The sequence below is a fragment of the Clavelina lepadiformis genome, chromosome 4, assembly GCF_947623445.1.
Source record: "Clavelina lepadiformis chromosome 4, kaClaLepa1.1, whole genome shotgun sequence".
NCBI lineage: Eukaryota > Metazoa > Chordata > Ascidiacea > Aplousobranchia > Clavelinidae > Clavelina > Clavelina lepadiformis.
Window position 1 is genome coordinate 10,901,445 of NC_135243.1, and position 13,130 is coordinate 10,914,574.

General features: G+C 35.7%; 1 protein-coding gene across 1 annotated transcript; it reads right to left on the reverse strand.

Moving 5' to 3' along the window:
• Window positions 1–83: 83 nt before the first annotated feature.
• LOC143451455 (DNA topoisomerase 3-alpha-like) lies at window positions 84–12,933 on the reverse strand. Its single transcript, XM_076952028.1, has 19 exons — window positions 12,675–12,933; window positions 11,267–11,400; window positions 11,008–11,083; window positions 10,738–10,898; window positions 10,571–10,662; window positions 9,481–9,651; window positions 9,023–9,305; window positions 8,624–8,834; window positions 8,479–8,547; window positions 8,132–8,248; window positions 7,933–8,062; window positions 7,752–7,865; window positions 3,959–4,124; window positions 3,733–3,876; window positions 2,432–2,554; window positions 2,255–2,362; window positions 1,775–2,191; window positions 1,415–1,563; window positions 84–423 (listed from the first exon to the last, which is right to left on the reverse strand). The coding sequence occupies exons 1-19, from the start codon at window positions 12,840–12,842 to the stop codon at window positions 269–271; spliced, it is 2,988 nt and encodes a 995-aa protein (XP_076808143.1). The 5' UTR covers window positions 12,843–12,933; the 3' UTR covers window positions 84–268.
• Between the last annotated feature and the right edge of the window lie 197 nt (window positions 12,934–13,130).

Consider the following 13,130-nt stretch of genomic DNA (forward strand, 5'->3'; position numbering starts at 1 on the left):
TATGTATGGCAATAAACAACTTAATGTTTCTCTTCATCATCGCTTTTCTTATCCCTTTGAATTTGTTCTTGCGGACAAGAGACTACAAAACACGCTAAACATGTATTTTCGTATTTTTGATAAAAATTCGCGATAAAAAAGAATACTTTCAATAAAATTTAATAGTTAAAATCGAAACGTAAAAACGAAATAAAGATCGAAACATTAGCTCAATCAGTAATACGAATCGAGCAACATTGACAATGCTTAAATGAAATGACAAATATCGTCATTTCTTGGGGCATCCACGCCTTGTGTGGCCTCCCTCATGGCAGAGACTGCAGGTGGGAGGTTTCCTACCTCGTGCAGAGGGCCGACTTACTGTGTCATTGCCAATCAAATTTTCTTTGTTACGTGATGCTCCGGCCGAATTTTTTGAATTGTCTGCAAAAGATTCCAGTTACTCAGAAGAACAAATATCAATCAATTACCACTATTTTAAAAGAGATCTATTTTGCTGTAAGTAGGTCACGCTGCCCGTTTTAAACATAGGTCTACGCCTAAGGGCAGGATAGAATAATGGGTATGCAAAAAGCTGATTTTAGCTACTTAGGGTTTAATTAAAAGTAGATTAAGGCTGCAAGGAAGATTTAAGTCAGGCTTAAGTTAGTATGTTTAACATTGAAGTTAGGCCAATAAGACAATGAGCAAAATAGCTTCGAAAGCACCATTTTTTCGGTCAAATAGCGGTAACGGTTTTAAAATGTAATATCTGTTCAGTATTTATAGTATCTATTTCTTGTAGTGACCTTTACTGACCACACAAATGCCTTTTTGAGAATTTTAAACTTTTTCTTTATCCCCCATTTTGAATTAAAAAAAATCTATTTTTTGGTAAAAATCGCAAAAAATAAGTTCCAACTCCAAAAACGTAAAAGCAAAACCAATAAAAATCCCCAAAAATACTGGCTATGATAGAGCACACTATAATATTTAAACAGTATTGAAAAACAGTTTCCGCTTTAAAATGAATACATTTTCCTTTTTTGGGTCAAAAATGATGGATGCTCTTAGATTGTGCATAAAAAGTGGTTTCTAAATGTAAAAGATGAAAACCTATTTGCTAGCTTCTAATTTGGTGCTGAAATCTGGCAATTACAATGTGCCTTATAGTGTAATTCAACTGTAGCCTACTTGTTCACAAACTGCAAGATATAAATTTTCCTAAAATCTAAGGAAAAAACCAGCTCACAGAGCTTCTCTAAATGCTTTGCGAACCACCTGCTGAAGAGGACTGAAATAGAACACTGTACTCTGTATGTGGTAAGTGACGGTAAGACGTTACCGTTGATAGAATGGCATATTGCTCTGGACTACCACTGTTTATGGTAAGTGGTTTTATCATAAATCTAATCTACTTTATAATGAGCCACACCTTGGTCAGCCCATTCAAAGTATCCACATCCATTTTCTCTGGGCTTAGAACAGGCATAAAATGACCTTCCTTTATTTGTTCCTTCTCTATGGACAGTTCGATGAACAGCAGGAAGACTACATCTGCATGTCGCTGAGTATGTCACACCACTACAGAAGAAAATAAAAATGCTTGAAATGCAACGATGTTATCTTGGAAATACTTGGATTTAACAAGAACATAAAATATACACGTTATTTTTTAACCAATACTGTAGCGAATTAGCCTAATTGCAAAACATTGTTGTCTAACATGTAGCACAGTAGAAGTGACAAGCCGAAATACTAGTTAGGTTAATCTAATACAATCCACTTAATTCACCTGGTTGTGCTCGAGTGGCCTTGATTTTCTGTTAAAGCAGAAGTTGAACGATTATTTCTTCTTACTGGTGCGTCAGCCCATAAGAAAAATCCACACCCTCGATTAGTCTTAGAACACTTAAAAAATCGTTGTCCATGGTTCGGGCCTTCCTTCCTCACAGTCAACTCAATTGCTCTGACTCCACAATTACATTCTGGAATGTCATTTTCTAAACCGGTATCGGCATTATTTGCCACAGAGGTGGACATTTTCCGCTTTCCAGAAGCAGATCGTTTCCTGGCAGCACCTCTACCACCCCCTCTAATGGTCGATAAGCGAGATCCAGAACCCTGTTCACCTCTATGATTGTTCTGGTTATGTCTACTGTAGTGTCTTTGTCCATTCTGTGACTGTGCGGTACCTTCAGATGCCTTGAACCTAATTCAAAGAAATATTCATTACCACCAATAAAATTATCTGATCGAAGTTACACAAACACACCTTATTCCTAGAATATTAGTGATGTCTTCATCACAACCTCCAATGCAAGCCACTTGCTCTGAATCAAAATATGAAGGAATATTCCTCGAGTCCAACTTCAAACGAACTCTTAATAAATCCATATCACAATATTATGCTGCTGTTAGTTCACATTGAATCCATTTAACGTCGACTCACCTGTGAACTGGTCGTGGCTGACATACCCCACATACAGACTCATCCACGTTGATACTAATAACAGACTTTGGCAAAAAAGCAGCATTTCGACACTGGGGAAAACCCATACATGATACCATGAACCTACAAACATATTTGTTGTGATTACTTATACAGATTCACCTTGCCATAACAGTTGCAACCATGGCTTACTATAATTATAAGGTTGATGGTGACTGAACCTTGTTAAACCAGCATATACTGTAGTAAAATAAAAAGCAAGATATAGATTGGCACTCAGAAGGTTAACTTTATATTTGATTCTTCTACACAAGCTTTTGCAAACATCAGCTTGCTTCTTCAGGTGTTCTAAGAAATTAATTACATGGCAATTACAATTACACGTAATTAAATATATTATAATTGCTGGCCTGGATTTGATACAATGCTATTGAAAAACTGGAGGCTTATTATTATGTCATAAGACCATTGTTCTCAATGGAGATACTTAAAAGATTCCTAATACAGTGCTGCATCACGGTAATTAGACACACATTATAGTGATTGTACTAACTTCATTTAATCACGTTTTCCTGGGGTTCTTTGTCTCAACGTGGCAAAAATCACGTGTAGTTATTTGAAACGGTGTTACTTAAAATGCAGCAGCGATTTGGGATTATGCAAAAATTAAAATAATCAGATATCATTATTATCATTAGGTTGAAGTTGGTGGGAATGTTCGACTTCAGGTAATCATAGTTGGCTATTACATCTACGAGTTTTCTTCGACTATTGGTTGCAGCTCTTGTCATAGTTCGTGGAGTGCAGGGATAGAGAGCACCAAACTTGTTGGAACACATGAAAAATGTACGTTAGGTTTAGGGGTCTGAGTTTACCGCAGTGCTTCAATGTTGGATAATTTGGGGACAAATGCTTTTCATATACAACGGTGCCATCTGAGTTTGGTATGTTATCACAAGGAATTGCAGCACACTATCTTTTTCATTCTTCTGGCTACTTAATCTAAAGACTGTTACTTTATGTTGCTCATTATAATTTCAATTGCATGTGCATATGCAACATTTTCTTCCCTAGTTAACAATTCGCTTAAATTAGGCTAAATTTAAATTATTTCAAATTATGAAGAAAACATGCTAAATTATGTTCAGATTATGAATTTGATTAACAATTTAATTTTAAAATAGGTCATCACTATGTTGATTGCTTGTATACAGCTACGATACTTCCTGACAACCACTCTTTGATTTAACGCCGATATAACCCCTCACTTTAAGCATCAACAAAGTAGATACTGTACAAACCCATCATCCTTCTTCCTTTTAATAATCATGTCCTTGCCACAAGACGGACAAGGTCGAAGTGAAGTGGAAACTTCACTTGGATTGAGAACCTGACAGTTAACTTGGGAAGCAGTGCCAAAATATACACTGAGAGCTTCGTCCAATCTAAAGCAGATTGGATGGAGTTGAACAGATCAATCAACTTACAAACACAAACAGCTTTAGAAAGATCCACTAATACACATACTTTTCAGCCTTGCTGAGAGCTTCTTCAAACACCCTTCGATATTTTGCAATATGGTGTCTTAAAACCTGATCTTTGTCAGCGTTTCCCTCACATATTTTTCGCAAATCTGCCTCGAGCTCAGCACGCAAATCAGGTTGCGACATTTGATAACCTATCATATTATAACCTGCAAAATGTACATTGAATTAATATTACAAAAATTATACAGGTTGTTTTGGACCAATTAAACCATTAATTTGGAATGTTTTAATAGAAAAGTTATCTTTTATAAAAACAATAGCTTGTAGCATCCATAACTGAAAACTTTGCAATAAACCTATATCAATTTGCCTTCGATTAAATATTCAAATTTCTATAAAAAAATGTTAGATCAATGAGGTTTAGTTTGAACAGATAACTTTCATTAAATTTGTCATTTTCTGGTATACCCAAGAAGTGCCAACGGCACATGGTGGAGGAATGCTTGGGAAGGTCAGAGGCAAATGCCACCTGTAGGCAGAAGATTTCATATGGAAGAGTCAATGGCATCTCAAAAGGAAGAAGGCAATGGTAAACCACTTTCTTATTTTGCCAAGAAAACTTCATTGATTGCAAAAAAGAAGTCTCGGTATAGTGCTACAAGGTGAGCACTAAACTTAAAATTGGGGAAGGCAGTGGTCTCTTGCTGAGGACCTCAGTTTGTGATGATGCTAGTACATCAAAGTCCTTGGGGCATGTACAGGTTGAAGGAAGACTAAGGAACATGTAAAAAAACGCAAACAATGAAAGGCAACATGGAATGTCATATGCATGAACATTGGAAAGCTCGACGTTGTGAAAAAGGAAGTGAATAGAAGAGGAGTGGATACACTTGGAATAACTAAAATGGGATATCCTGGAATGGATTTGTTTCACACTGGTCAGCAGATAGTTTACTACTCAGGACATGCCATTCAGAAAAGAGGAGTGGGGTTTATTCTATTGCCTAAAGCAGAGGTCCTTAGGCTCACGAGCCAGATGTGGCTCATTTGATGACAGCATTGGGCTTGTCGTTAATCTAAGCTGGCATTTCTTAGCACGATTGTTACAATTAAAACTTTTTCTGTAATTTTTCATAACATAACAATCAACCAAAACAAACCATTTGTAACAATCGTGCTAAGAAATGCCAGACGGTATTTCGGTCGCTTGAACTTTACCGAGGTATTTCTGTAAATCGAGTTGTTTTTTGAGAGATTTGCTTATTAAGCGATATTGTGAATTAAATACATTCTTTTGTTTGAAAAGAGAGTTCCACTATTGCAGTAGACTACCGTATTAAAATAATCTTGTGGAAGCTGACACAGGTTGTTGTGAGGTCAGGATTAAGATTAAGAAGATCCAACTTATTTTTGTAAAAGCAAAGCTAATTTTTAGAGGACTACTGAGATGCCTAAAAGAAAAAAGGATGATGAGTATCGTACATTTCACCACCAATGGACAGAGGAATTTGCCTTTGTAGAGAGAACAGGTTCTGCAGGGTGTCTAAGATGCAATGATAAAATTTCGTCTATGAAACGGTCGAATGTAAAGCGGCATTTCGACACACGCAATGCAACACGTTTGCATCGAAATATCCAGCATGGGACAGCAGGAAGAAGGCATGCCTAGAACTACTATGCAGAGTGCAAGCAAGCCAGCGGCAACTACGTGCATGGACCCAGCAAGGTGACTGCAATTTGGCTAGCTTTGCTGGTTCTTTAGCAACAGTGAGGAAAGGAAAGCCTTTCACAGATGTATGCTAAAATATTTATGCTTGATGTGGCTAATGAACATTTTGAAGACTTTTCAAATAAAGATAAAATAATCAAAAGAACAAAAGACATGCCTCGGTCAGCAAGAACTGTTCACTGTCGCACCAATACCATGCAGCACCAGAAGTTGCATTAACAGTAAGTATTAAATAGTATAAGTATTAAATAGTAAATTCAGATATTTACCATTGTCTAAAAATGTTGGTTTTGCTTAAAATTGCACACGTTAGTTGCATTAAGTATCACATGGTTCTCACAGAAATACAATTAAAAATATATAGCTTTCCTGGCTCCTTTATCCAAAAAGGTTCCTGACCCCTGTCCTAAAGCGTCGAAATCAGTCATTGTATATCATCCTGTCAATGACAGGTTAATAACCATTCCCCTTAAAGGGAGCCCATCAACAACCACCGATATACCAGTGTACGTGCCCACAACAGCTGCAGACGAAAAGGTTGAAGCTTTGTTTCTCAGTATTACGTCCACACTGGAAACTGTGCCTAAGAAGGACATGCTGTTCATCGTGGGTGATTTTAATTCAAAAGTGTGATTTATGTAGTAGGAAAATTCAGACTTGGGGAGAGAAACAAAGCAGGAGACAGACTACTTGACTTCCATGTGGAAAGAGACCTCTTTATTACCAACACCAGGTTTCAGATGCCTAAACGTCGACTCTACAAATGGACTGCCAAGATGAACACCATAGAAATAAAATAGATTACATCATCTGTCAACAATGATGGAAATCATCAGTTAGGGTAGCAAAAACTCTGCCAGGCACTGTACGTCTGATCATGAGCTTTTAATTGCTGAAGTATAATTAAAACGGCAGAAGTTGGAAGGAACGGAAAAAACCCACAAATACGATTTAAACACCATTCCCGAACAATAACATACTGAAGTGTCAAATAGGTTTGATGCCCTTGATGATATTGGAAAAGATCCCAATGAATTATGGGATACTGTTGGGCTGATTGTGAGGGAGCAGGCAGACACTCACATACCCAGAATAAGAAAGAAGCCAAGAACACCTTGGTTGTCCGCCGAAGTGCTGAATGTTGCTGCTGCCAGAAGGAAATGTTCAGATGAGAGAGACAGTTATAGTAAGCTGAATATGGAATTCCAAGTCAGAAGAAGGCTTGTTATGGGGAAACAAACAATGAGAAAATCTCAAATGTCATGAGAGAAAAAGGAGTAATAATTGATACCAAGAAGTGTCTGGTGAAGGTGTTGGTGTTCCCCGTAGTTACATACAACTGTGAAACTTGGGTTTTGGGAAAAAAAGAACGCAGGAGAATTGATGCTTTTAAAATGTGGGTATGGCGTCGTTTGCTACCGGATACCGTGGACTGCCAGAAAAACAAATGCCTCAATAATAAAAGACCTTAACATAGAGACATTTCAGACATCCCTAGAAGCCTTCATAGTGAAACAAAGGCCATCATATTTTGGGCACTTAATGAGGCTTGGAAAAAGGCATAATGTTTGGGAAAACATCAGGTAACAGAAAAAGGGGACGGCCATGTATGAGGTGGATTGAGGGCATTGAGGCATGCAAAAACTAGCTGAACTGAAGGAAGGAACCACTGAAAGGAATGAGTGGAGAAGAACTGTCCACAGAGTCATCCTGAGTCGGCCAAGACTGAGTGGGACCTGATGATGATGATGATTCACAGATAACACATTCAAAGTACAGTTTCTGTCCTTAACTAACAACTTTATAATACTTTGACTTCAAACTAAACATTTAAACAGCACCATAAAAAGTGATCGTTTTGGACCAAAAAGTTAATAAAACAGCTTTACAAAATACCACGATCGCTTTTAGTTTTAAAATCTTTAGCACTTAAACATTTATTAGGTTTCACTGACCTTAAATTTTCCTAGTTACAACAAAGCACTATAAGAATCGTTACAAAGACGTGATTTACGTTATCACGCTATAGACGTTATTTTTAAAAAATACAATGATTGGCAGATATTTTACTGGTAAGGTTGAAAATTAAATGTGAAGAGTATACCTTCCACAAGACCCAGGCCCAGTTCACCAGGCAAAAATCTTTGATCGTTTGTCAGCTCAACGTACATACGATTTTTTATTGTTTCTATGTGTTCTGCATGAGTGGCATCAGTTCCTGAAATTATGGAAAACAATCCCAAAAGCAAAGACATTGATGACTCGAATAAAGTTAAACAACTAACCTATCCCATGCTTATCCATCAAAGAAATAAGATCCGCTTCGGTCAAGAGTGGCGGAGCTGTGGTGGCACCCTGGGTCATTTTTACATCAGTTGGTTCAAATTCGTCACCAACATTGTACACTGGAATGACCTAAAATCACTTTAATCATTTCAAAAGTTTGACTGTAAATGAAACGAATACTCAAGAATGGTAGATTACTTTGGCATTCCATCTGTCATAAGGATAAACTTCAAGGTAATTTTTGGCGATGATCATTAACCCTTGAGCTGAGAATTTTTCACCACCAAGCTTGACCTCTACTGTTGTTTCATGGCCCTTTCAAAGAAACTTCATGTTATAAATAACTTTTTCAGTCAAAATGCCGTCCCAAGTAAAAAATCTCTGATTGATTGGGGGGGTAGAATTATCAAAGTTACCAAATTGAATGTATTTATCAAAGCAAAATTAGGCTTATCTCAACAAATGACATAATTTGCATTTTTGCTTAAATAAATATCTTTCTAGTGTTTTCTTAATTTCATTTTATTCAACTAAATATAACTAACTTGGGCATCTCTGTGGCAGCAAGCAAGAAAGTGTCGAGTGATAAGCTCATAAATTTTTGCTTCATTTCCCTGAAATTACAAAAAGTAAAAATCGCAAAGCATTATTTTTTACATTTCAAATTCCAAATTAATAATATCTGCTCACGGTTAAACTGCAGGTGAATTTCGTTGGGTGGATAGGTGGGTGAGCTTTGTCTGTACTTCTACCATTCCGTGGGGTTGGACCCCCATCTAATTCTAATAATCTTTGAGAAAAATCACCCCATATCGGATGCTGAGTTTGATCCTCAACCAACCTCCGAAGATCAATGTCTTTGGGAAAGATGTTTGTCTCTGTTCGAGGGTAGCTGATGTACCTTAGTTGTCATAAAAAAAGCTAAAAACATGCACATACAATCAAGAAGATATCATAACATAAGACATAAAACTTTCTCTTTGGGCACTTATTGGTATTATTTAAACAAAATTTCATGTGGACTTGTAAATATGATTTAACAGTGTTAAAATGGACCTTATCGTATCAGTAATAATACATTCTACTCACCCTTGTGTATAAAGCTTTTCCGCAATTTTCATGGTTTCTTTTGCATTTATTTTTAATTTTCTTGATGATAATTTTTCCAGTTCAACAGTTTCCATGGCAACTGGTCGCCATCGACTACGTGGTCTGCTGTTAACATCTATTACAGCAGCCACAGCAGGAGGTTCAATGCAATTCTCATGCAGAACTTTGCAAGCAAGCTCATCAAACAATCTTCCTCTCTTCCAGGAAAAAGTTGTCACTTGCATCTGATCAACTTCATCACCATGTCTCTGTGTGTGTGTGACTATAGATAACAAATAATACTTTCCATCTTCAATTTTTATACAAACTGATTGTTTTTAAGTACAATTTACAACAGCAAATCCTGATTTCCTAAATTAGTTTTTCTATTTGTAAAAGCAGAGTTACGGTCTTAATTATTTGCAAATTACAATCATAAATGAAATCATCAAACAGACCTTCAATTTTCCAAAATCGTTCTGACTGAAATTGTTCACGAGCTTTATACCTTTCCACTACGAAACCTAAAGTTGGAAATTGACAGCTCCCATAACTGATTAATTTATTAGAAAGAACTTGAGGAAAAACTTTTTGTAGTCTTAAGGTCTGAAATCTTGTGAAAGCAGCACCTGGGGAAATATTACAAACATAATGCAACCAACATGATTACACAAAAAGATGTCAAAAATATAGTAATAACTAGGGTGATTATTTTTTGACCTAAAAAAACGAAAGTTTATGACCTAAAAACTGAAAATTTTGACATTAAAAAAATTTTTTGACAAATTTTGACATATGAAGAACTCAAGTAATTAAATTACGCATTATTGTACAAAAACTTAAAATTTATTGTAGTAAAGAAGGGCAAAAATATAGGATATGAATATGAACACAGACTTAGCTTATTTTGAAAAGGGAAATGAGCTAATTACAAATCACTGCCACAATAACTGCAACTAAGACACAACAAAAACTGTTCAATACATTTGTCTGAACTAAAGATACATGAAGTATCTAACTAAAGCAAAACCGAAGCAAGAGCTGATTCACAATTAAGTAGACAATGGGCCATTTACAACAGTATAAAGTAGGTTACAAGGTGTACAATGTAAAATGACAAGTTCACCTATAGTGCAACCTCTATGACACCAAGACAATGCAGTTTGTAAACAAATTTGACTTGGTAAAAAATTTTGACTTTTTAAACAATTTTGACAAATTTTGACCTAACGCTGCAAATTTGACAAATTTTTGACAAGTCAAAAAATAATCGCCCTAGTCATTACTATATTTTTGACATGACAACTACGGTTGAAAAAATATAAATGGACTTCAAAGCAAAAAATTTAAAAACAACCTGTGAGGTGAGGACTGAATCAAGGAATAGCTAACCAATCTCTTTAAAAACTTCTTTTATGCATTTAACTATGATAGCGATTATATCAAAAGAAATGTTTTGTACTATCCTGGGTGAGACAGGATCCTGGGTCAAATCACATGAAATGTGATCCATTATAATATAAGTTTACTCATCGTACTTCAACATACCAATTCGAAGATCCAGCTCTTGTCTAACATCCACAGCATCACTTGTTCTTCTATCAGGCTGAGCTAAGCTTCTACAAGCGTTGTTAACAGACCTAAAATGTAAGTAAATACAAAGAAAGATAATATGCATTCATAGTCTTTTGTCAGAGCCAACATCGAAAAAATACCTTTCTGTTATTTCTGAAAATTTGGCTCTGTATATTGAAATACTTGGTTTAACGTTCTGGCAAATATCAATAATTTCAAATCCAATGTTTTCTCCTTCTCTGTCACAGTCAGTCCAGATAAGTAATGCTTGACATGATCGGATTTCTTTTTCAATTGTTTTCTGTGTATACACAAACAAGCAATATCCACAATATGCAATGTAACTCTTTATACAAGCAAAATTACACACAAATAAAGCTAATTCTTGATAATTTGGTAGAACTCTTTACTTTTATGTTGTTCATATTTTCCGTTACAGATTTTTCAATTTCTGCATCAAATAAAGAAAGTGGATGACATGATGACCTGAAACCAATGGCCAAACAAAACACATGTATGACATTTAAGGAAAAAGTATTAAATCCGCATTTAACTATTACTACAGTATATCAGCATGTACATAATAGCATAACTCTAAAACAATCTAACAAAAATAAAAAAGAGGATTTACTAATGTGTATATTTCAGAACTGGATTAAAAATACGAACCATTTCCTGTAGTTTCCAACAAAATCATAGTTTAAAAGATGACCAGATAGTGATGTCATAATCATTTGGCAATGTTTATTCAGCATATAATAGTCAAACTCGTAAATTTTGTTGAATTTGGAAAATCCTTCCCGCTGCAGGACAAAGGAAATGTAAAAACTTTTGTGTAAAAGATTTTACAAAACAAATGTTTTTAAACAAAACTTAAGTAAATTATTAGAAATATGAAGATAAAAAATATAAAACTAGTCTAGGGGCACTTCCTGGCTTATGCTTACTACCTCTTTTGTAATATAAGTTCATAAAATACGTCCGAAAGTATTTTAATACATACATGATACAGTAACTTCTCAACTTACGAACGATTTACATTCTAAACGTTGGTACTGTACTGTGAATTGGTGTACAGTGCTATAAGCCTATATCTGTCTACCAAACATTCGTTCATCACATACGTAACATGTTACTTAAGCTGTTTTCTTATTCTAAAGACACAAAAATAAAGTAATAACAAGAAACGCGATTGTCTCATATCGTTGCATTGTGTTTACATGAATATATACAAGTACAGTATTTTATGGAGTTACAGTGGTCCATTAACGTTTGAGTCGAGGTCAGAGTGGGAGGGAGTGTCTAATCTGTAGTGTCATGCCAGGACATCTTTCATGCACCAATAAGCATTATGAATGAGCTTCATCTCAATGATTGATGTTTAATACTCTATCCAATGCCCGTGACGCGAGAGTTAATCGAACGACAATTAATCGGGCGACAATTAATCGAATGATAGTTTATCGAACGACAGCTGATCGAACCGACAGTTGATCGAATCGACTGGGTTAGGTTTAGGATTTATCGTTCGATAAATTGTCGTTCGATAAACTGTCGTTCGATTAACTGTCGGTTCGATTAATTGTCGTTCGATAAACTGTCGTTTGATAAACTGTCGTTCAATGAACTGTCGTAGTACCCCAATGCCCGTGGTTAATATAGTAATGGGTAGCCGTAAATATGAAACTGAACGTTTGTATCTACGAATGTTTGTAAATCGGATGTTTGTAAGTTGAGGAGATACTGTACACACTACATATCTGTTGGTTTCAAATAAATAAACTTTAAGTACGGTATCATAACAGTAAGACAACAGCAACATAAGTTATGAACTCAATTCACAAGAGCATAATATATGCATAAGGTGAGATAATGGGAAAAAGGGTGTCCAATATTGATCAAAACCTATACATATCTCAGCAACACCAGCGACTCCTAACAACTTTATGTGATTTGGCTGTGAGTAGAAGTACCAACTGAAAACAAACATCTAAATAAATTGAAATTGTGTGTGCAATCTGTCTGCATTGCTTTATAAAGATCAATAAATTGGGCACCCCTAACTAAATTTATATACTCGCTGAAATTGATGTCCTGACAGCATGTCGGATATTCTTTTTGCAGCATCATTTTTTTCAGCCACATTGAGCACTTTGTATGAAGATGCATTCCGTGGCATGATTTGCTTGAAGAAAGGAGGTAGAATCAACAACCTTCTAATTTTGTCACAGAATAATTTCACCATTTATTGGAGAATAGTGAAAAGCATGATTGTCAGAATAAATATCATATGTTTATTTGCCTACTGGCATTTCCTGCATTAATAGAACAATTCAGAATGGTAAAAATGTGATAAATGCACTGATGCACAAGATTGGCCAACGTCACAAACTGTGTATACATCACTTTTTATGCACACACAAATTTTGGCTGTTTAAACACTAATTAATAGTAGCATCAGGGTAAACTAAAACTTAGGTCGGCAGTTCAGTTTTTTCCCACGACAGACTCCAGACACGAATATCTGTTGAAA

Excerpts from the sequence above, each read along its gene's own strand:
- LOC143451455 (XM_076952028.1), bottom strand. The coding sequence starts at position 12,842 with ATGGTGAAATTATTCTGTGACAAAATTAGAAGGTTGTTGATTCTACCT. Across the intron at positions 8,249-8,478 it reads GCTGCCACAGAGATGCCCAA|GGCCATGAAACAACAGTAGA; the intron begins GTTAGTTATATT and ends TTTCTTTGAAAG. Across the intron at positions 1,564-1,774 it reads GGCCACTCGAGCACAACCAG|TGGTGTGACATACTCAGCGA; the intron begins GTGAATTAAGTG and ends TTTCTTCTGTAG.